Below are 22,713 nucleotides of genomic sequence, written 5' to 3' on the forward strand. Positions count from 1 at the left end.
GTGGAAAATTTTCTAAGTCAGGATGGCACATTTTGGTATTATTTGAATATTGAAAGGTTTCATCAATTTTCTCTGAAACTATGGGAAATTTGTTAAAAAAAATTTACGAGTTAATTAATTTTGCGTTAAAATGACTTGAAACCCAAAAATGTTAAAGATGATTTTAAAAATTAGTGTGATATACCCACTAATATTTTTTTCAAAAACGTTGAAATATCTCTAAGTCGGGATAACCAAATACTTTGAAAAACGAGTCAATCGACAGATTAATGAATTTGGGTGAATTTCAATTCAGTTTCATTATAATAATACTTATTTTTCAATCTTGTTATTTTTCAGAAGCTTCAAGAACTTCAAGCACAGGCCGTTCATCAATGACAAATGCATTCGGTGTGGTAAAGAATATCACTAATAACAACATGGAATCATCAGGTGAGTAGATTTGGCTGTTGCATATGAATAATTTCCGTTTTTTCACTAACTGCAACTGCTGCACTAAAAATGGTATGAAAATACCAAATTTTGGTATTACTTGTTCAAATACCAGCGACCATAATGTGCTCTTGGTTGCCCAGTAATAGATGGTAAAATACCATGAAATCATACCAAAATCATGTATGTGAAAGACCACAGAAATACCAAAATATGATTTTCCAAGGGCGCGGGAATACCTAAAAATAAAACCATGGCAATACCAAGTTTTGGTATTCAAGCAATGTTCAAAAATCCAGAAGACCTCAACTTGGTATTGAAATGGTTTTATTTTGAGTTATTATTTTACCCTTGGAATAACATGATTTGGTATTGTTGTGCCCTTACACATACAAGATTTTGGTATGATTTCATGGTATTTTACCATCTATTACTGGGCAATCAAGGGCACATTTTGGTCGCTGTTATTTGCCCAAGTAATACCAAAATTTGGTATTCCCGTGTTATTTACCCCTGCTCGGGGTGTGCTCACACCAACCTCTGTATACTGTATACAGCTGTACCCTACTTCTCCTACAAAAAGGAAAACCCCAAGTCGCGCACGTAAAAACTTCAAACCGTGGTGGTGGTATTTTTGTTTTCGTTCTTTCCCTCTCCCATCCTCGATCCCTATACTAAGCTACACCAGACCCGAGAAGAGCACGATCTCACACAAGGATGCTGTGATGAGTGCGAGACGTTCGTCGGAGATCGTGCGCGCACGATCAACACTCACGATTTTCCATCGCCTTCTTGGATCGCCGAGTGTGTTCCCAGCAGTGGAAAACTCATCCCGGTCCCGATCAGTCGCTGCGTCGACACCGCCAGGAGCAGATCGTCGTCCCAACGTGGCTCGTCGGATCGGATTTTCTAGACCGAACAGGGTGTGAACACAAAGGATCGTTTCGTGTCACGATCGTCGTCAAGTTCGTGGCGTGTCACTTCTTTTGTTTGGACGCAGTGTGCTCGTGCTGGCCATTGTTTGGCGGAAAATTCAAATAAACAGTGATTGTGATCGCGCGTGTTTGATCGTGGAAGCGCATGGTCAGGAAGGTATGACGGATTGGTGAACTTGGCGCGAACAAAGTAGATCTTCAACGTCATTTGTCAGAGACTTTTTTTTTTTGCTGGTGACGATTAGAGAAACCCGAGGAAAAAGGTCAATTTCTCACGCTCGTTTGTCAAAGGGAATAATGGTTATCTAACGTCACGGTGCGGGGATCCACAAAAGGTGGCCGGAGGAACGGAATGTTGTCGTCGTAATTTTTCACATACTTGTTTGGACAGTTGGACAGACGCCGACTTCGAAATTTTCTCAGCCCGGGAGGAAGTAGAAAGTAAAAGTCGGCGGAAAATTTATGTACTTTTCCGCAGCGGCGGCGACGACGGCGTCACTCGCCTTGTAAATGTGTTAATTTTGTTAGTGAGCGAGTGTGTGTGTTTTGCGGAAAAAACAAGTGACATTTTCACGACAGGAACCGAAAGCCGGCAATTTGTAGCCGCGGACGTACGTTCATGATTTTTAATGGTCGTGCCTTAATGTTTGACCGGCAGTGCAAGTACTAATTGGAAGGGTCCGTGGACACTTTTACGACCTGCGTAGCGGAGCATTTCCTCGAGGAAGAACCAGAGAGACAGAGACGAAACAGAACAGGTGAGTTTTGGGTTGATTGGAGAGGGGAAAATTATTACAGATCGGTATTTCCGGTACCGATTGGTCACGGTCTGATAGACATAATTAACGAGTGAAAACGACGCATCCTCAAAGTTCAAGGGTTTGAGGGCGAGGAAAAGAATTTATTTATATAATGGATGATTTCATCCAGAAGATTCAGGAGAATCATAGAAGATGTGATAAAAAGGGTGTAATTTAACAATTTTGCATAACATTGTAAATTATAATTTGTTTTATTGTCAGGTTCAATTTGTCAATTGTTGTTGTTTATCTTCAGGCAAAATTAGATATTTATCAGATGCAGAAACAAAAAACTGTAATTTAATGATTTTTTGAACCAGCTAGGAATTGGCCAGTAGTTGCAACAGCTTTTGAATTTAAATTATTGGAAAACAAATCTTTTTACGTGTTAAATCCCATTAAAATTTGAATGCGGAGCTCCAGCTTCTGTTACGTCCAAACAACCTTATTTTGCCTTTCTTACAAAAGAAAGGTTTAAGGTTTGCTTTTGGAAAAACGCTTTTCTCAGAAATCTTCAAAAAATCGTGCACGGCGGGGAACCGTCCCAGAAAAAATCTTATTACTAATTTGAAGGTTTGGATGCGCTCTTTCGATTGAATTTTGGTCCGAAACCCGGAACTCAAAGCCTGATTTTTGAGAGCTCTTTTTCTGAAATACTTGTGCGATGTCTGTATCCGCTCTTAAAAATTTGTGTTTTCCATCATTGGAAAACCGATCGTAAAACCCACAATTTTTATGTTTCAGATTTGTAGCCGAACATTTTATTTTTCGATTCACAATTTTCGACCCGTAAATGTGGTCAAAGACATTTTTAGAGGTATTTTTCGACTGTTTTTACAGATAACACTATCAAATTAAAATAATTCAGTTTCAAACAAAAAAGCCATTTGAAAACATGCGCCACAAACTGCTTAGGCCCAAAATTTGAAGCTTTTTCAAAATGTATTTCCAGAAATATAGCCATATTAGTGTTTTTCGTCTTATGTTTACCCTATTTTTTCATATTAAATGTTAGATTTTATACAGAATCATATACTGAATATCAAATTCAAAGTCCCGGCTCGTTCTCACTCGAAAGATCGACAAGTCGTCGAGTCGAAGCATAAACGCTAGTGAAAGTGTTCTTTCTGGCTTCTGATAATAGATCGACAAAGTGCAATATCGATGCATATTTTTTAAATTAATCATAGACTATTATTAATGACTGAATACCTTTTTGTCTAATAATGTCAATCCAAAATGTTTTTCTTATAAAAATTTCGACGGTTTTGTTCGAACGCGAATCAGTTCAATACGGAGCATCGTATCGAGGTGCTTTTTGTTGCGTTGGGTTTGTAAAAGTCCAAGGACGAAAGGTCTTACGCCAAAAAAATGACAACTTTGGTCACTCTGGAACCGATTCCGGAAAATCTGCAGATTGTATGGGAAAAGCTGCGTTAAATCAAATTTTGATCACAGGAGGCTGAATTAGCAAACAAGCAAGAAACGTCAGGAACCAAAAAGGGCAGGACGAAGTTTGCCGGGAAGAGCTTGTTAAATATAATTATCTTGCGACCTCTGAAATTAAAAAAATATTGCATTCAAGGTTTTGCCTTCAAAGATTCGAAGCTTTAAGTCAAATTCTCACTGGGTGGTATCATTATGTTTCTGAAAAATTTATTGCACCAATATATTTGTCGGAGTTTAATCATTTTGTAAGAAAGGCTCTATTTCACCTCTGGTGACATTAAATCGGTGTTTTTTTTTTTAAGTTGGGCTCAGTTCGTCCACCAGAACAAACCCCTGAATGGCCGCAATATTTTTTACACTTCAATAGGCAGTTCAGGGTACACAGCAATCAGCCAAATAAAAAGGATTTAATTATAAAAATGTAAAATTTTGTTTTGAATCCTTTTGGCCGTTGTAGCTTAGGGTACTTTTCAAAAAATATATCGAGAGTTCCCGTAGTTTAAAAAAATACCAAAAAGTGTTATAAATATCTGGGTGCTCCAAGCGCTGGTTGATGTGAACCTGAAAGATCTTTTCTTCTTTAATATTTATGCAAAATTTTCCTTCTACTACTTTTCTACTGCTATACTTAAATTCGTCCACAAATTAATTTCCACCACCGATCGATCCGTGGCATTCCATCCCGGCGACGACCCCGGGACAACCGCCGCATTCTTAACGAGCAATCAAAGTGCGGCCGCAGCCAACATGTTTTTTAGTGGTTTCACTTCCTAGTGCTAAAAAGTATTCCAACACACACACCTAGCGTAAGCAAACCCTCTTTCTCCACGCAAAACTATACTCCGGCTAGGTGGCGTCCTACTAAAAATAACCATCACTTCTGCGGTGTTGATGGCCTCTCCCTGTTCATAGTAGACGTAGTAGGCCAAGGGGGAGCGGGGTGAGCTACTTAGCAAAATGGTTTTCAATATGTTAGATATATATATTTTTTTTTCGAGGAAATACTACAGCTGCCAGAGCCGCCAAGGTAGGCAAATAGTTTTCGAAGATCGTTACACCAATCAATGTCTGGACCGGCAGTGAAATACTGCGAGTAACTAAAGATTTAAATTAATTACAACGGCTGAAAGCATTGACGCCACTTCAAGGCAGGATATTTAGTTGGGGAGTCTCTAGTGTTGTGCAAATGATCACTGTGACTAGCGTTCCAAAAAATGTGTGAAGACATGTGTTAAATCTTCTTAAAAAATATTAGAATTGAATTTTCGAACATTGTTTGTCAAAATCACAAAAAAAAACTCCTCGTTCGATTAGTGTTCTTTTCGTCACATTTTATTCATACGAACATAAAAAAATTGAAATTTCGAAATCGCAAAGTCATCAAGTCAAAGCTTAAACACTAGCGCGATTTACGCAGCGCGTGTAGTTTAATTTTCCGACTTATTGTCATGCAACGTCATTGTACGCTATCGATGCGTTGTACTGGTTTTAGTGAATCATAGATAACAATAAAGACATTACACTCTTTTCTGCTCACTTTAAAAGTGTTTCGTGTTTTTTGGTCCATCCCTTCAAAATTTTATCTATTTAAATATTTTTAATCAAAAAATGACTTTTCAAGCTTTAATACAAATTTGAATTTTATGGCCACAAATCGGTTAAAGACACAAAAGCAAGAGCTAATTTTTAGCACAACTGTAGTGATGATTTTGTGATACATTTCGCCTAAACTTTTTGAAAATCAAGTTTTGAAAAAAGTTTTGTTGGCTCTCAACTGTAGGTTAAAATAGTTTTTGTCAATTTAATTGTGAATCCGATCTTTTACAATTTTAGGAACTTTCAGCATAAACGAGGAGGTTGACAAAAAGATTGATATATAACACAAATAAAAAATCAATTTGCCTAGCAAAGCAACAATTTGTACTGGCTTCGATCAGTTCCAAAGTGGATTCCTCGCGCGGCCATGATCGAAAATAGCCAATATGTCTGTGATGGAGAGCGAGCTCTCGGGCCAGCGGAAAATCGCACCCCAGATTGAGAAAACCACTGGAAAAGTATAAATAACAGATTAATAATAATACACCCCCGCCCGTGCTTTCAAGATATTATTAGTCCACAAACATATTATACTGGCCCCGCGAGAGAAGGTGGTTGAAACCGCACACCGGCAAGTGGAAGTGGGTGAACGGAACCAACGTACCTCCTCAAGATGTCGATATTTTCGGGGAGCCAACGCGTAATATTTTTACGACCGACCCATTTGGCACCCACCTCCTCCCCTTTCCTGGGTTGGAAAAGCATCCCCCAACCCAACCTCCTTGGTTTTTCACCGTGGCGTTTTAGCAATTCACTCAAAATCAATCAACTCTTTTTCGTGGCCGTTAATGAAGTCTTTGTCGGGAAGGGGTGGGTGTGTGAGTGTGTATGGAAAACAATGCGCACACACACACACACACACGCACGCGTGTCGGCTTATTAGCTTCGTTATTATGACGTTAGAGGTGTTGGGGGTCACCCCACCGAGGGTGGAACCCCATTAGGGGGTGGACAGCTGATGGGTGGGAAACTGAGTGCTCGTGGCGAGGAGCGAAAACAACACCGCAAAAAAAAAACAAAAGCTTAGATATTTTTTCTGAAAATTGTATGTTTTGTTTTGAAATGAACGTTTTAAGCCGCAATTCTTTGTTTTACCGATGTAACTTGAGAAAAGTTTGACGTGAGGGAATTTTGTGTAATACAAGTAAGCAAAATATGTGAAATTCCTCGTCAATTGGGTACTAAAGCCCTATGTCAATTTTTATGTACAACGGTAAAAAACACGATTAAAAACCATTTCTGATCACTTTTTTTCATTTTAATGCAAAAAAAAATTGACAAGACAACATTTTTTCGATGGATCAACTATGGTCCCCTTGGAACGAGCTGTCAAGTAGGAGCTTTTCTGTCAAGAAGGACCGCGAGGATAATTTTTCAAAATTGATTTAAAAATCAATTTTAAACTCTTTGTGGTCGTACAAAGGGTCATTGTACTCAGAAAAATAAGTTTTATCGCTGTAAACAATAATATCAGCAATCTAAGCTTCATTTTAGGACCCAATTCATGTGCATCACTATCGTTACAAAACCACTTACATGCCGCGTACTGGTTTTCAGTCATCGCGGCCTAGATCCTGGATATTGATGGTGTGCGATAGGAATGTTAACTAGCCATTTTGCGCACCAGATTGCTAGAAGAGGGTGATGATTGGATAGCACTATAAATGCGTGAAAATTGGGTCAGTCATTTAGGTCGTGATTCAATTTTCCGAAGTGATTTTTTCCCGGCTTTCGGATAATGGAGTCTAAGCTTTGTTCAAACGTTTTTTATAAGAGTTATCGATAAACCCCTCCTGAGATTTTTCATCATGCTCTGTAAAGAAGAAGCGTTAAGCTTTCAAATGCAACAAACCAGCCCAGAAAATTCAATTGCAGATTCCGTATTTTAAGTTTGCTAACTCAATCATAAACGTCATATGGATCATAACTAAGGTTACCAACTCTTGCTGAATAAAATTCCGTTCACTTTGCCGATATGACACCATGATATAATAAAAACTGTCAAGGAATAATTTATATAAATTGGAAATTATAAATATAAAACTGTCTCGTTTTTAAATTTTACAAATTTTACTTTGCTAAAAAATATTCACAAAATAAACCGCGAATAACTGAAACTAATTTTCATGTTCTCCCATTTTTTTTTTGTTAAACGTTTAAAAGTTTTCGAAACGTAAAGTTTGCTCATAAAAATAACACAGGAGCTTATAGGACCTTTAAAAAAACTATAGATTTGTAATTACAGGTATTCACAAGCTATAGAAACCCTTTGGATCTTATATCGAATAAATATGTTTTGTAAGGAATTTGAAAAGAACAATAATTGATAATCCACTGTAGAACTGAGGAAAACTCGGAAAACTATTCGAATTATCTCTTTAAAACAAATTGACAGATAAATGAAATTGTCTAATTTGGAAAAGCTTTGGCCAGTTGTCAAAATTCAAAGTTGTCAAAATTCCGTAAAAATCCGAATTTGGCGAAAAATTCCGTACACAAGTTCTGACCTGTTAAAAATCCACGAGAGTCGAAAATCAGTACGGTAAGGGAAAATTCCGTACAGTTGGTAGCCTTAATTCTAACAAAAGGTGATTTGAAATATGTTTTACTATAAATGCATTGAAATTTTTAATATATCTGTGGCACAAATTTTATTGCCCATGAAAAAAAATTGGGCATTTTTAGGCAATTTCTACACGTGAGCCTTGATTTTTCAGTATCGAAAAAATTTTTACCGTAAAGCCCGTCAAATTTCCTACAAGTTTGTTTTTGACCACTTTTTGATACGATGCAACAATTACAACGATATTTAAATAGCTTACGTCCTTCTAAAATGTCATTTTTGAGTGCAACCTGCTCCATATACACAAAAATGGCTTATATAAGCCTAGGATAATATGTCTACAAAGTTAAACATTCTGAAACCTGATACGTAATGCAATTAATGTTAAATTTTTTTAAAAGCTTGTTCGTGGCCTGGACTATGACTCAACAATTTAATTTCCGCAGAAATTGCACATTTTTCCCAGAAGATTAATCAAACAGCTGTATATATACACAATTATCAATTTTGATGCAAATTTAATCCCAAGAAAAAATCAAACCACTTGTTGAAAATTCGAAACATACGTACCGCAAAATGAAGAGCACAAATTAAATACGTACGGAATGCTATAGAATCATACTGACCGTGATAGAGAAGTGTTCAAAGTACAGTCATCCCACATGTTTGGAACACCCACAAATTCGGAACACTTTCTGATAATTTGTCAACAGCATCTTTTCTATCGACACAACAACTATTTCACTAGTAAAAGTAGTACTTTTAAACAAAAACTACATTTCAAGACCATTTTATCCAAAGCAGCAAAACATTGCCACCAAATTGCCTGTTCCATAATTGTGGGATGTTATTGTGTCTCCCACAATTGTGAAACACCTGAATTTAACTGATATTTTCACAAAAAAGTTATCAGATCATTCATAAAACATAACTAAGCTTCGTTGGTTTCAGTGCGTGAGAAGTCATCATTTTGTAAAAATTATGTACTCATGAGGGGAACCAAAGTTTGTTTACATCCGTAAGAAAAAAGTGATCCGAATTTGTGGATTTCAAGGGTCAAAGTTTTTCTTCAAAAACTTGATATAAAACTTAAAATTTCCAGTTGTCCGATACAGCATTCGAAAGATCACAAGGAAAGCTTTCAAATGAAGGTAAAAGCGAATCATTAAGTTCAATTATCGATTTGCTACGATTTTTTGAGCATTGATCGATCTGTAAACTGTTCCGAATATCCCTCACTGTACCTGTACTTCAAAAAAAAAATCATTAAATTTTGAAACGATTAAAAGGTTAGTTAACTATAAATAACACAATTTTAATGAATAGCATTGTTTTGAACTTCTCTAAGTGTCATGATTTTCGGATTCTTTTGACAATTTTCTGCTAGGAGAAGGTAAAATTATTTACAAGCATAATAAATACTGTGTGTTTTAAGAATTAATTCGAAAAATCTTCAAATTTATAGACATTTTCAGTATAACAAATTTTATACATACAATGTGAATATTGTTGATTCGTGCTTCGAATTCAGTTTAAAATGCAATATGAATCGATAATATTACAAACAAAACTAGTTTTAACAATTTTCAGGCAAAATTTTGACTTTTGAATAATTTTACCTAAACTTTATATGTATTTTTTAAAAAGCTTATAAACTTTATTAACTAAATATAAACATTGATTTTTCCTTGAAAACTATATAAACAACCGCAGTGATGGTACTTTTGGTGTAAAAATAAAGTTACTGCATGTTTGTTAAAAATATGGTTCTCAAATAAAGCCAGTAGTACTGCGTCGACTGATCGCGAAACATACAAAATAAAGCTAATAGCTAAACATTTCGCTCACCTCTTGTTATGATTTACGGTCAATGAAAACACACGCCACCAACGCACGGGTTCAGTCGTGTTCGAACACGTAAAGAAACAAATTAATTAGCAATCATTCATGGTGGCTTCCTAAATCGCCATCAAACATTTGTGCGCTGGTAAGAAATTTCTATACTACACACGTTTTCCTTCCTGCCAGTTCCTCCACTCATCACACAAAAAAAAAAACACCAAATCTCCTCTCTTCACGCTCATCGTAATTAATAGCACATATCGAACCGAACATCGTTAATAGCTTTTCCACCCACCACCCGCAACTTCCCAAAAATAAAAAAAGCGAAAAATAACGTTGTAGAAAAATAAAACTAAAGACGCACGACATCCAAAAGAAAAAGATTCCCACATCGCACTCCTCAACAAGTGGATGATCTAATGAGCCTGATGGGGTGATTTGACCGCAAGTCGATCGTGTATTGGAAAAATGACCCCACCACCCTCTCACCCGACCCTAATTTTCCGAATTTTCCGAACACGCGAAGCCGAGCACGCGGACGTCAGCACGGCCGGTGGCCGAAATTTCGCGCAAATAAAGGTGATACAACCTGCTGCTAGTTGTTGATTTTTTATTTTTTTTTTTTTCAAAATAAACCAACCATCGAAGAAGATGTGGGGGGAAATGCGCAAAATGTTGAGAACAGAGTTTGTTTAGTGATGTTTTCCATCGTACACTTGCTGGTTGCTGCTGCTGGGTGGACAAGTGGCCCCCAAGTCGTCAGCTGTTTTTAGGAGGCCAAGGAGTTTAAATTTTAACTTTAGAAAAAAAAATCTAAAAAAAATAAAAATCAAGAAAAACATAGGTTAGTTCGCTGTGCGGTTGCCATTGCAATTGGCGCACTTAACACGCGATTCGCTTCTGCACGTATGCAAGTTTGAAAGTTTTTAAATTTTATGCCACCCTGCCAACAAGTTGTTACCACCTGGCAACACTGTCCTCCGCACACCCATCAGCAAAATGCGTCAGCGAAGATCTTTTTTCTTCGTCGCTGCTCTCGCTCACAAGTTGTTGAGTATTTTCGCGCTCAAAAAAAAACATCAATTTGAAAACGATGAACTCCAAGAGGGTGATTGGTTCTAGCTGCGTCTCAACCGTATCGCCGGCGTGGCGTTGCGGAAAATTCCGGAAAAAATGTTTACAAGCGCTTGGATTAGGTCCAAAAATGTCCGCGCGGACGTCAACCTGACGATCGCGTGTAGACGGCGGCGCGCGTTCAGGTCTCGTCTTGGGGCAGGCAGTTTGTCTAAGCCGTTTGCCAGAAGGTCGCGAGCGCGCACTTGGATATCAATCATGATCGACGAAACTTTGTGTTCGGCGGCAGCAACTGCTTGAAAAATTGATCTATGTGAAAATAAAATTGAGATCATACCTCCCACCGAGGGTTTCCGGGGTCTGGTGGTCGTCGTGCCAGTGGTGGCCGATGAGGTAACGGTCGAAAATAGGCGCGAAAAAGTACTGCGCGATGTGCCACTTGACAGTCCAACACGTGGTCTCTAATCCGCACCGAGGGATTGATGAGGAAATAGTTCATCCGTCAATTTCATATCCGTAGAACTTCATCTCAGTCGGATAGTCACAAGTCGATGGAGAGAAATATTCTGACCACCCTGAAGAACTATTTTGTTCATTGTCACATTCTCAAAAGAGTTCCAAATTGTTACATTTGTTTCCATTTTTTTTTGCTCTTAATTTTTTAAGACGTGAAAATTCATGGTTGAAGTTTCCATAAAATCAAAACAAATATCACCCCCTAAGCACAAGGTGGGGATTATGTAAAATTGTTTCGGAACTTTGCAGAAATCTCCGGTGTAAACCAAAATAAAAAACACGCGTTCGAAAAAAAAAGTTCAGTATAGTTCGAAAATCCATCCCCGGCACCACCATCTCGGCATATCTTCAGAACTGTCACTCGTCACTTTGTTTCACACATTTTCGCCTAACGACACCCGTGACACATATCATCGCTCATGTACCCGCGCGCGGAAAAAGCTGGCCAGCTCCAAAGTGGCCCGCCGCCGCCCGTTCCGCAAGCGGTCCGTTGATGGATGGGTCCTAATTTTAAATCACGTCCATTGTCAACACACAACAACACAGTCCGTGCCGAAGGGGCCAATGTTCTGCGTGGAGTTTTGAGGAATAAGTGAAGTAGAAAAATAAAACCCCAACACACTTGCTGAAGATAATGTTTCCCAAATTATGTAACTAGCATGCGGTACACGAGATGTTGAAGTTGAAAATATTATCTAAAAATTGCTGCGTGAAACAATAAAAACTAAATGGATCCACCTATCTGGTGGTGCCTTCCTAGCTTTTTAACGAAACAGGATCACACGGAGAAAAAAGAGTTCCCAAAATCGTTCATGAAATTCGGAACCACGAACAAAGTGTTCAAATTGCATGGTACATTTTTCTAAAAAACATACCATGGAAATTGAACACTTTGTTCGTAGTTCGAAATATCATGAACATTTGTTCACGATTTTGGGAACTCTTTTTTCTCCGTGCACAGAGGAAAGATCCGGAAATAATGTTCATCTGAATTAATAACTCTTTGAAATTTAAGTGCGCAACATATTAGGATTTTGATATGGAACCTACTTACCCAAGTAATATTTTAGGCTTTATCAAAGCTGTCACAACCGCAATAAAACCTATCAGCCAATACCAACATTAAAACCCCTTAGTCGTAACAAACTCCCCAGAACCTTGATAAACCCCACTTAAAACCCAAAAGAACCTCCGCAAAGGTTGTTACGGCCTATTTATAAAACCTATATAGGAGTTCAAGGCTTTACAACTGAATCCTAACAACATCCTCAAAGCCTTGATAAAACCTTTGTTAAAACCTAGTCAGGAGTTATGGAAAAATGACATTTCTTACGTCTTCAAACGTCTTATGCCAAATAGGTTTTATTTTGGCAAACATAAGTCTTCGTCGTGCCAAATGAAATTATGGAGATGGTTGTCAAAAATAGATAATAGATATTAGTGGTAATCCAAATAATTTGAAAGCTTATTTCTCGCAATTGATGGCTGAAATTCAGCTGCGGTTGAAATTTTATTGATAAATGTAGGGGAGATAAAGCCAAATAATTCAACTCGCTTCATCAAAAATCAATATTTTGTAATCATAGTGTTTAATGTTAAAAAATATTTTATTGCAATTCTTTGAAACAAAATGTTCAAAATATTTTAAAAAATCTATCGCTATATTAATCATAGCAGAAACTCAGCATAAATGTGCGTTTTCATCAAATTTAAATCAAAATTTTCAGTTTTCTATTTTTTCAATCAAGATGGCGGTCAATCATATTCAATCAGAACACGCGTTTAGCGCCATATTTATGCACTGCTATTTGGCCGCAATAAATGCTCTTTTAGGAGCTTATGGTTTTAAGCGAGCTTTTTACATGCCTAATGGCACTTGACAGCTACAACACCCTAGGTTTTAACAAAGCATGCGATAAAACCGTTTGGAATGGCATTGCCATCTGGTTTTCAAGCCTCTATTGAAACTTTCATAAAACCTTATTGAGAGCCAGTCGGCTTTTATTTCCACCCGGTTTTATGTCCGAGGAATAAAACCCTGTTAGAACCTATTAATTAGCTCTTGCTTGTTGGTTGCGGTGAATGCTAAAAAAAAAACTATTAAGCAATCAAGATGCTACAATAAAACCTCAATAAAACTTGGTGGTGGCTAGTTGGTTTAAAAATGTTACTTGGATAGTACAATTGAGATACGGCTTTAAAGAGTACATAAAAATCACTTTAGTTGTCATAACTAAGCTAGCATAACCAACTAGAGACTAGAGACTGGAAGGTATTTAAATTACCTATAAAACGATATGTCAGATGATTGATCCGGACACAGTTTTAATACAGATAAGTAAAGTAAAGGCAGGTAATTTTTTTTAATAAAAGGTCCAATTAATCAAAATTATAAAAAAAGAATAAATCTAATCAAATCGCAGCCAGTCTTTCAAGCCCAACTTTTAAATGTTGGAGCAAAAAGTACAACTAATTTTGCAAAACTTTCGATTTTGAAGTGCTTGCTCACTTCTTATTGAGCTATTTATCGCTCGATTTCAGTTGAAAACGCTTTCAATGAGCTGTAATTGAATGTCAAAGTGCTTATTAAACAACATTAGAGGAACGCTGAAATTAGATGTTGTTCCCCTACAACATATATTTACAAGCCCTAATTTTTCAAGGAGTGGGGGATAGAAACATGAAATAAAAATTGCAGTGACTTAAACTGCCCATGTTCGCATGAATGTCCCATATGCAAAAACAGTAAACTGAGAAAAACGCAAGGCAAGTTTGTCCCACACATAAGGCTACGTGTTAAGTTTTCACAAAAAAACTGGATTTCCCTAAGATTTCTAGAACAAAGTGCCGGATGTTATACAGGCTCTTTTGAAATAGCACACGAGTTTAAACCAAACTGCATCACACACTACGAAAAAAACGTGTAATTTTCGGTTTAATTAGATGCACATAACTGGAGCGTCAGATTATACGCAAAATTGTGTCAAATTAGACGTGAAGTTACACGATCCGAACAGTCTCCAAGATCGTGTAAAATTACATTAAACGTAATTTCGGTGCAACCATTTTTAATTGGAATCTGATAATTCTTATTGGAAAAGAGAAAACGAGTCTATATTTTCTAAAATCAAAATGTTTTTATTGTACACAATTCAAACAATTAATCACACTTTTTCAAACACTCTTATCACTGTTTTTCTTTGTTTTTTTTCAATTATTTGGCTCTTTATTGGCTTCTTTTCCACCAGTAATCTTCCGGCATACAATTTATACCGTGTTGGCCACCCCGCTAGAGGAAACATCCGAGGAGGAACAGCGCGGTTCTAGGACACTGCGTTTTTGTTTACTTCAAGAGCATTTTTAATTGTGGAAAAACTCCCAGAAAATTTCCAGCCAGCTGCTCAGCTGCCTCGGCGTAGCGGTTTAAAACATTTTTTTCCTCGCGTTCCATGATGTCCGTAACCTGAAAAAAAAACAAATTACAAACGACAATAAACATCAGCTATCTATTTCACATCAAATAAAGAATAAACTCACCTCTGTCAGAAATTTTACCGTTTTTATCCAAAATGGTAGCAGGTTCTGGTCAGCACTACAAAAACATTGATTTTCTTCAACGATTTTCTAAACGAAAATGTGGTTCGCAGCGACGTGAAAGCTGGCTGACGTTTTGACGTTTCACAAATCAAACAAAGGTGTAGTGGCTGAAGTGCGTGAAATCGGGTTTTATTTGATGTAAAATTACATCAAATTTGATGCTCCAGACATGTGCATCAGATTTAACATAAAATTAGGTTATTTGTGATGTAATTTTAGATCACGCACGATGCAAATGAAAACCAGTGGGAATTTCATCATTTTACGTCAAAGTACACCTAACTTTACATCGAAAATAAGATTACATGATATAATGCTACGTTTAATCCACGATTACGTCAAATGTAATATTCCAATTTTTTTAGTGTGCAGTAACTCAAAAGTGATGAAAATGCATATGGGATATAATACTAAAGATAAATACAGAAAAACATAAAACAAAAGAAGAAGAGAGAAAGTTGCCGAAAATTACTTCTTGAAAACGAAAAATTGCAACCTTTGATAAAAATTATTATGAGATTTTTAAATAACAAACGCAAAATTAATGAAAGGGCAACTTCATTTCAAAAGGCCTTTGAACTTTCCAAGACAACCGTGTCACCACACACGTCCCGAATTGAGCGCAATTACTAGATTCATCATTCAAAATAATGGGGTCTACCGCGTTTTGATCACTAAATCTCCCAATTCATCATTCTGCTTAATTTTCTTTGTACCAGTTTCCTAGAACCTATTCAAAGTCAACGAAACATTCATCTTCTTTAGTGCCACTGACTGCGCGCCCTCGCTGCATGCACTCAATCATCATCGCCGCGAAGACCACCACCGCTGCCTAGTGCCTCATCCTGGCCAAAACACAATCATCATCGTGGATGATCACAAACGAACCAAGCGCGAGCACGCCGCTGCCGACTGATGGCAACCTGTAGCCATCTGGTTAGTGTGCCGGAGGAAAACCCCCCCCTGAAGTGTCTGTGTGCAAGCGCGTCGGTTTTGTGTATATACAAAATTTAAATGAACGTACACCCGAAACGAAACAGTCTGATGAGCAAACAAAGGAGAATGAGGTAAATCGTGAGTGAGCAACTTTGCGAAAAATCTTCTACTCACTTGCTCAACTAATATTTGTCTCGAAATTGATTCAAATTTTCAAGAAAAAAAGACTTTAAGTATCTTTTCAATTAAAACATCCACTCGTTTTCCTCAAAAACACAAACATTTTATCTGAAAACTCAGCATGAGAAAGTCATAAAGGGCGGAGATTTATGAGAGATGAGCCACGAGCGCACAGTCAGTGGTGGCGTCGTTTCCTGCACAATCAACATACACACAGCCATACCTCTGCCCATATGGGGAAGGCGTGGTGTTTGTTTTGATTCGAACTCAAACACGCGGGACGACCGCGGAGGAAAATAATGGGAAGCGGAAAACGACGCACGAGTAGCTCGACTAATCTAAACAGCTTCCCGTTTTTTCTCTGAGAGGAAGATAGTTGATGTTTTAAAATCTATTTCTCGTCAGATAGCGGGGAAAGGTACAATGACTCTTAGGGGGAGGTTTTTTTTATTTGGGTTACTTCCGAGGAATTCCAGGAACGGAAACCTCTTGAGATAATTGCTACGATAGACGTAAGAGTTAGGTTGATGTTTGGTGTCTGATTTCTTCAAATGTTTAATGTTAAATGTTTAAATCTGCAGAAAAAAAACCCAATTCATTATCACCAGAGGTGAAATAGAGCCTTTCATACAAAATGATGAAACTCCGAAAAATATATTGGTGCAATTATTTTTTCAGAAACATAATGATACCACCCAGAATTTAACCTAAAGCTTCGAATCTAATATGGCTATATCTTTGGAAATACATTTTGGAAAAGCTTAAAATTTTGGGCGCATGTTTTCGAATGGCTTTTTGCTTGAAACTGAATTCTTTTAATTTGATAGTGTTATCTGTAAAATTGTCCAAAAAATACCTCTAAAAATGGCTATGACCACATTTACTGGTCGAAAATTGTGAATCGAAAAATAAAATGTTCGTCTCCGACCCCACGGCTACAAATCTGAAATATAAAAATTGTCAAATTTTTGACACAAATTTTAAGAGCGGATACCTACAGACATTGCACAAGTATTTCAGAAAAGAGCTCTCAAAAATCAGGCTTTGAGTTCCGGGTTTCGGGCCAAAATTCAATCGAAAGAGTGCATTCAAACCTTCAAATTAGTAATAGGATTTTTTTCTGGGACGATTCCCCGCCGGACACGAATTTTTTTAAGATTTCTGAAAAAAAGCGTATTTCCAAAAGCAAACCTAAACCTTTCTTTTGTAAGAAAGGCAAAAGGAAACGCTCATAAATTTAAATGTATGTGGGTAATTCTCTACCAACTCACACGAAATCGGAAAAGTTGCCCCGACCCCTCTTCGATTTGCGTGAAACTTTGTCCTAAGGGGTAACTTTTGTCCCTGATCACGAATTCGAGGTCCGTTTTTGATATCTCGTGACGGAGGGGCGGTACGACCCTTCCATTTTGAACATGCGAAAAAGAGGTGTTTTTCAATAATTTGCAGCCTGAAACGGTGATGAGATAGAAATTTGGTGTCAAAGGGACTTTTATGTAAAATTAGACGCCCGATTTGATGGCGTACTCAGAATTCCGAAAAACGTATTTTCATCGAAAAAACACTAAAAAGTTTTAAAAATTCTCCCATTTTCCGTTACTCGACTGTAAAAATTTTGGAACATGTCATTTTATGGGAAATTTAATGTACTTTTCGAATCTACATTGTCCCAGAAGGGTCATTTTTCATTTAGAACAAAATTTTTATTTTAAAATTTCGTGTTTTTCTAACTTTGCAGGGTTGTTTTTAGAGTGTAACAATGTTGTACAAAGTTGTAGAGCAGACAATTACAAAAATTTTGATATATAGACAAGGGGTTTGCTTATAAACATCACAAGTTATCGCGATTTTACGAAAAAAGTTTTGAAAAAGTTACTTTTGCGTTTCTCTTTGTTTCGTCGTCCGTGTCTGTCGCGGGTGACCATGAACGGCCATGATCGATGACGACCAACTTTTTAAAACTTTTTTCGTAAAATCGTGATAACTTGTGATGTTTATAAGCAAACCCTTATGTATATATATCAAAAATTTGTAATTGTCTGCTCTACAACTTTGTAGAACATTGTTACACTCTAAAAATAACCCTGCAAAGTTAGAAAAACACGAAATTTTAAAATGAAAAATTTTGTTCTAAATGAAAAATGACCCTTCTGGGACAATGTAGATTCGAAAAGTACATTAAATTTCCCATAAAATGACATGTTCCAAAATTTTTACAGTCGAGTAACGGAAAATGGGAGAATTTTAAAACTTTTAGTGTTTTTTCGATGAAAATACGTTTTTCGAATTCTGAATACGCCATCAAATCGGGCGTCTAATTTTACATAAAAGTCCCTTTGACACCAAATTTCTATCTCATCACCGTTTCAGGCTGCAAATTATTGAAAAACACCTCTTTTCGCATGTTCAAAAATGGAAGGTCGTACCGCCCTCCGTCACGAGATATCAAAAACGGACCTCGGATTCGTGATCAGGGACAAAAGTTACCCCTTAGGACAAAGTTTCACGCAAATCGAAGAGGGGTCGGGGCAACTGCTGTGTGAGTTGGCGGAGAATTACCCATGTAAATACAAGTTTTTCACCAAACATCAAATCAAATTTATACCTTCATAAATTGCAAAAAAACGAATTACAAGACGAACTAGAGGACTATAGAATTGAGTTAAGAACGCAATTTTGTGCAGCTCTCAACTAGAGCGTCCAATTTCCCGGGATACAAAACAGATGCGTCTACCTTAAAACGCATTTCCAACTTTTTTCCAAGGATTCAAAGAGCCGGTGAAGTTGCATTTCCAGCTTTTTTTACCCCGTGGGGGCTACAAGTGTTGAAGATCCAAAATTTGGAACAATCATTATACAGTCCTCGATTATCTCGACTCGAGACAGACTCGTTTATCAGAAGTCCTCGGAAAAAATCATTTCGGATAATCAAATCACGAAATAAACATTTTTGACTTGACCTCCATCAAATTTGGCCCTTAAAAATGCTCCAAAGTCAATTGTAAATTTTAAGGCCAAGATGGCGGCCAAAATGGCTGTGAACAAATAATGCGAAAATGCATTTGGTATTCAAATAGACAATCAACCACTCAAATTTGACTTAGAATGGGGTCTCAAAACGCGAATTTAATCTTAAAAGTGAGAAAATAATAAAAGAAAATTCCTAGTTCGGAAAACTAGGAAAACAGAATTTCCAAGAAACTTTCTTATAAACAAGTCTGGACTGCAATGGAAATTCAAAAAATCTTGGTCATGTCTTCTCAAAAATTGAAGTTTTTTTCCCAAGATATTTAGACGAAGCCAATTAAAAAAACAATTTTCCTTAAATTCTTCAATGGAAAATTATTTCTCCTGACAAAAAAACGCTTTCCAGTTTGTTCCGACGTACATCACCTGTGCACTCCCTCCGTCACACTAAAAATCCCCCGAAACCCGAGTGGTTGTTTGGAAAAGAGTCTATAAATAATAAATTAGAAAACGAACGAATCTCTAGTAGTGGAGGGAGATAGAACGCAGCGTCAGCCACCATTACCACCAACACCACACGCCCTAGCCATATGAAAGCAATAAATTTCCTTTGATGATTTTCACCTCTAGCCAACGTTTTCCGAGCTCTCTGCCTCTTCCGCGGGGGAACCATTAGTTTACGTTTACGTAGTTCCGGGATCTCGCCTGTTCGTGGGGCGCGATCTGTTTTCACTGGATTTTAATTGCCTTTCTCTGTTTTTCTTTTTCTGCGCTGCGCGTTGATTTGTAGAGCTTGTCTAAGCGCACCCGCACACACACACACACGAGATGGTTCAGGAAATGCAAAGCAACGTTCCGGAGGAGCTGTACAACCTGACCCAGCTGGCGGAGGTTTCGATTGCGGCTGGAAAGCTGAACACTTCCAGTGCTGAAGGACTGACGCCACCGCAGACACCAGGAGAGCAGCAGTATCATCAGCTGTACCACGGTCAACACCATCAGTACCATCAGCCTTACTACCATGGTGGTGGTGGTGGTGGTATCAAGTACTACACCCTGCAGCATGAGTCATTAGGGTCAGCTTATCATCCGTCGCTCTATCAGCACTCGGGCGGTCCTTATCATCAGGTGGTGCGTCGTGCCGAATTAGATAACGGTGCGCACGACGAAGAGAGACTACGCCGAAGTACGGAATCGGCTAATCTGGGCAGTGCATCGCCCGCTGGCCATTCGGCGGCGACCAAGAAGAAGTGGAAGCACAACTGGGAGATCAACCGGAATCTTAAGCTGCAACAGCAGCAGAGCCAGCATCAGTACAGAATCAACAAGATAAAGGAAGCGGCCGTCGATGATGAGCGAGCAGATTTTGCAGGTGACGCCGCACTGACGTACTACAGCTCAACGATACGGCCAATCGGAGTCAGTCCGTCGAGACCTACCAGCAGCAGTAGTGGTAGCGGAGACGATCGGCGGAACTCGTACGCGTCGGAAGAGTCGGAAGATTCTAGCTCGTACTCGTACTCGCACAAGGTGTTTGACCGGAAAAAGTCCCGAACGTTGTCGTGGAACAGCAGTGGAAGCAGCTACAGTCATGGGGAGGAGCGGCGATCGAGTGGGGCTGAGCACCGGGATGACGGCGAGTGTCGGCTTGGGTTCGACGAGCACGATGAGCACGACGGAGAAGTAGCGGAGCGTAGCTTTGAAGGTAGCAGTGGGGATGAGACCGGCTCACCAGATGACGTGCACGGGTGTCCGGAGTGTGGAAAGAAGTACTCGACTTCGTCGAATCTGGCCAGGCATCGGCAGACACATAGGTGAGTTGAAGGAAGGAATCATATCCAAATTACTGTTGCAACGAAATTTCGCTTTCGCAGATCTCTCCAGGACAAGAAGGCCCGCCGTTGCCCTCACTGCTCCAAGGTGTACGTCTCGATGCCGGCGTACTCGATGCACGTGCGCACGCACAACCAGGGCTGCCAGTGTCCGACCTGCGGCAAGTGCTTCTCGCGCCCGTGGCTGCTCCAAGGTCACATCCGGACGCACACAGGTAGGTCCCGTTCTCGCAACGATCTTCTATTAATAACCATTTCGCTCATGTACGCTTTTCCCTCTTCTCGTTTCACGCTCAATTCCAACCGACCATCTGGACGCTCACGTGTGTGATTTATGGTCGCAACAGGTGAGAAGCCGTTCAAGTGTAACGTCTGCCAGAAGGCGTTTGCGGACAAGTCGAACCTGCGAGCGCACGTCCAAACGCACTCGAACACGAAGCCCCACTCTTGTGCCCGCTGCGGAAAAGCCTTCGCGCTCAAGTCCTATCTGTACAAACACGAGGACTCGTCCTGCATGAAGAACAAGACGTCCGGAAAGCACCCGGGAAAACCAGCGGGACACTCACCCAAGAGTGGCCGCCGGAAGGTCGAAAAGGACCATCACGGATCATCGCCGTCTTCGTCTTCCTCATCGTCTTCGTCCAGCAGTGATGGCCATTCCTTCCTGGGACCATACCCTCAACGGTCATCGATGAGTCCGCTGGATCTGGCACTGCAAACCGAAATCCAGCTCAAAAAAGACGCCGTCCGGGCCAAGATCCGCGAGGTCCTGGAAGACAACTGCAAAAAGTCAGCCCAACTGAAAGCCGCAGCCGCAGCAGCTGCAGCAGCGGCGGCAGCTACGGACAACCGTATCAGTGTGATCCGGACTACCGCCAGCAGTCACGAGGGATTCTGCCGGCAACGGGACGACCCTCGTGACGCCATCCAAACGGAGGGAAACACCGCCGCCATCCCCACTAGCTATGACTATCCCCGAGGGTACGCCATCATTGCGTAGCCGGCGGCCATTTTGTTTTGTTGACATTGGAACGAACCTAGCATTTAGCAACCTTGGTAGATATGTAACGACCTTTGTAACGCAAGTATTCAATCTTGTTCAACGATTTGTATCGCTCTCAGTAGCAACACTGAAGACAGATCTGTGAATTCAAAAATGTGCCTTAGATATTTGTACATACTTTTAGAAGTAGCAGCTAGTTTTTTTTTATTTGTAAAATTTGTAAAACCTACATCAGTAAACAAACGATACCACAACTCAGCTAAACTGGACCAAAAACAACGCGAATTGAGCATCTCGAACCCGATCGACCCATCTCAAACTGTACAATTTCGTGACCGATTCGGATGCTTGCCTTTTGTAAACTTATTTTTTTGTAGGCTTAATTTTGTTTCATTTCTCATTTGTACAACGATTATACTTTCTCTATACGTTGTGTTTGTGCAGCGGCGAAAAAACAAAAGGACGAGATCGTTCTAGTCTTTTTTTAGTTGTATTTTGAAACAGCCTTAGTTTCGTCTTAGATTTTTAAGTTAGAACCCTTCAGTTTGTTGCATTTGTGTAATTTTGTGCCATTGCCACCAAACAATGAGTTATTCTAATCATTTTCGTTTTTAATTTTCTGTAATCTTTTACGTTAACTCTTTATTTGTAGGAACACAAATAAAATAATCTTGCCTCAACGAGATTCTCATGCTGATAACGATGGTGCCATTACTAGCTAGTATCGAATGTGTAGTATTTAGTTTGTAGTATTTTGAGTTTACTCTTTCGGAGCCTAGTGGCCGGAAATGTGCAATAAAAGTAGGTTGGTAAGGTCGAACTGACATTTTTCAGTGCAAAAGGGATTACATTTAGGGAACTGAGAAAGGATGACGTTAGTAGCTAAGCGATCCATTGTATTATAACTACCCAGCGTAGCGAGTAGTTTCATTTTTGTAGTGATTAGTACACACCTTGACAAGACTTATTATAATAAAGATTTTATATGAAA

General features: G+C 38.9%; 2 protein-coding genes across 2 annotated transcripts in view; both read left to right on the forward strand.

Moving 5' to 3' along the window:
- The window catches only part of LOC119769224, a gene marked incomplete at its 3' end in the record, with an annotated part of 71,108 nt that extends 54,112 nt beyond the window's left edge, over positions 1 to 16,996 (forward strand). Inside the window, exons 2-3 of the mRNA XM_038261149.1 lie at positions 14,456 to 14,527; positions 16,941 to 16,996. Of these exons, the coding sequence (XP_038117077.1) occupies positions 14,456 to 14,527; positions 16,941 to 16,996 (128 nt within the window). The remainder of the gene's footprint in view (positions 1 to 14,455; positions 14,528 to 16,940) is intronic.
- Positions 1,237 to 22,713, forward strand: LOC6037186 (zinc finger protein 765). Its single transcript, XM_038263826.1, has 4 exons — positions 1,237 to 2,125; positions 19,678 to 20,701; positions 20,762 to 20,934; positions 21,067 to 22,713. Exons 2-4 carry the CDS (start codon positions 19,716 to 19,718, stop codon positions 21,717 to 21,719), a joined length of 1,812 nt encoding a protein of 603 aa, XP_038119754.1. The 5' UTR covers positions 1,237 to 2,125; positions 19,678 to 19,715; the 3' UTR covers positions 21,720 to 22,713.

The sequence above is a fragment of the Culex quinquefasciatus genome, chromosome 3 (assembly GCF_015732765.1).
Source record: "Culex quinquefasciatus strain JHB chromosome 3, VPISU_Cqui_1.0_pri_paternal, whole genome shotgun sequence".
Classification (NCBI taxonomy): Eukaryota; Metazoa; Arthropoda; class Insecta; order Diptera; family Culicidae; genus Culex; species Culex quinquefasciatus.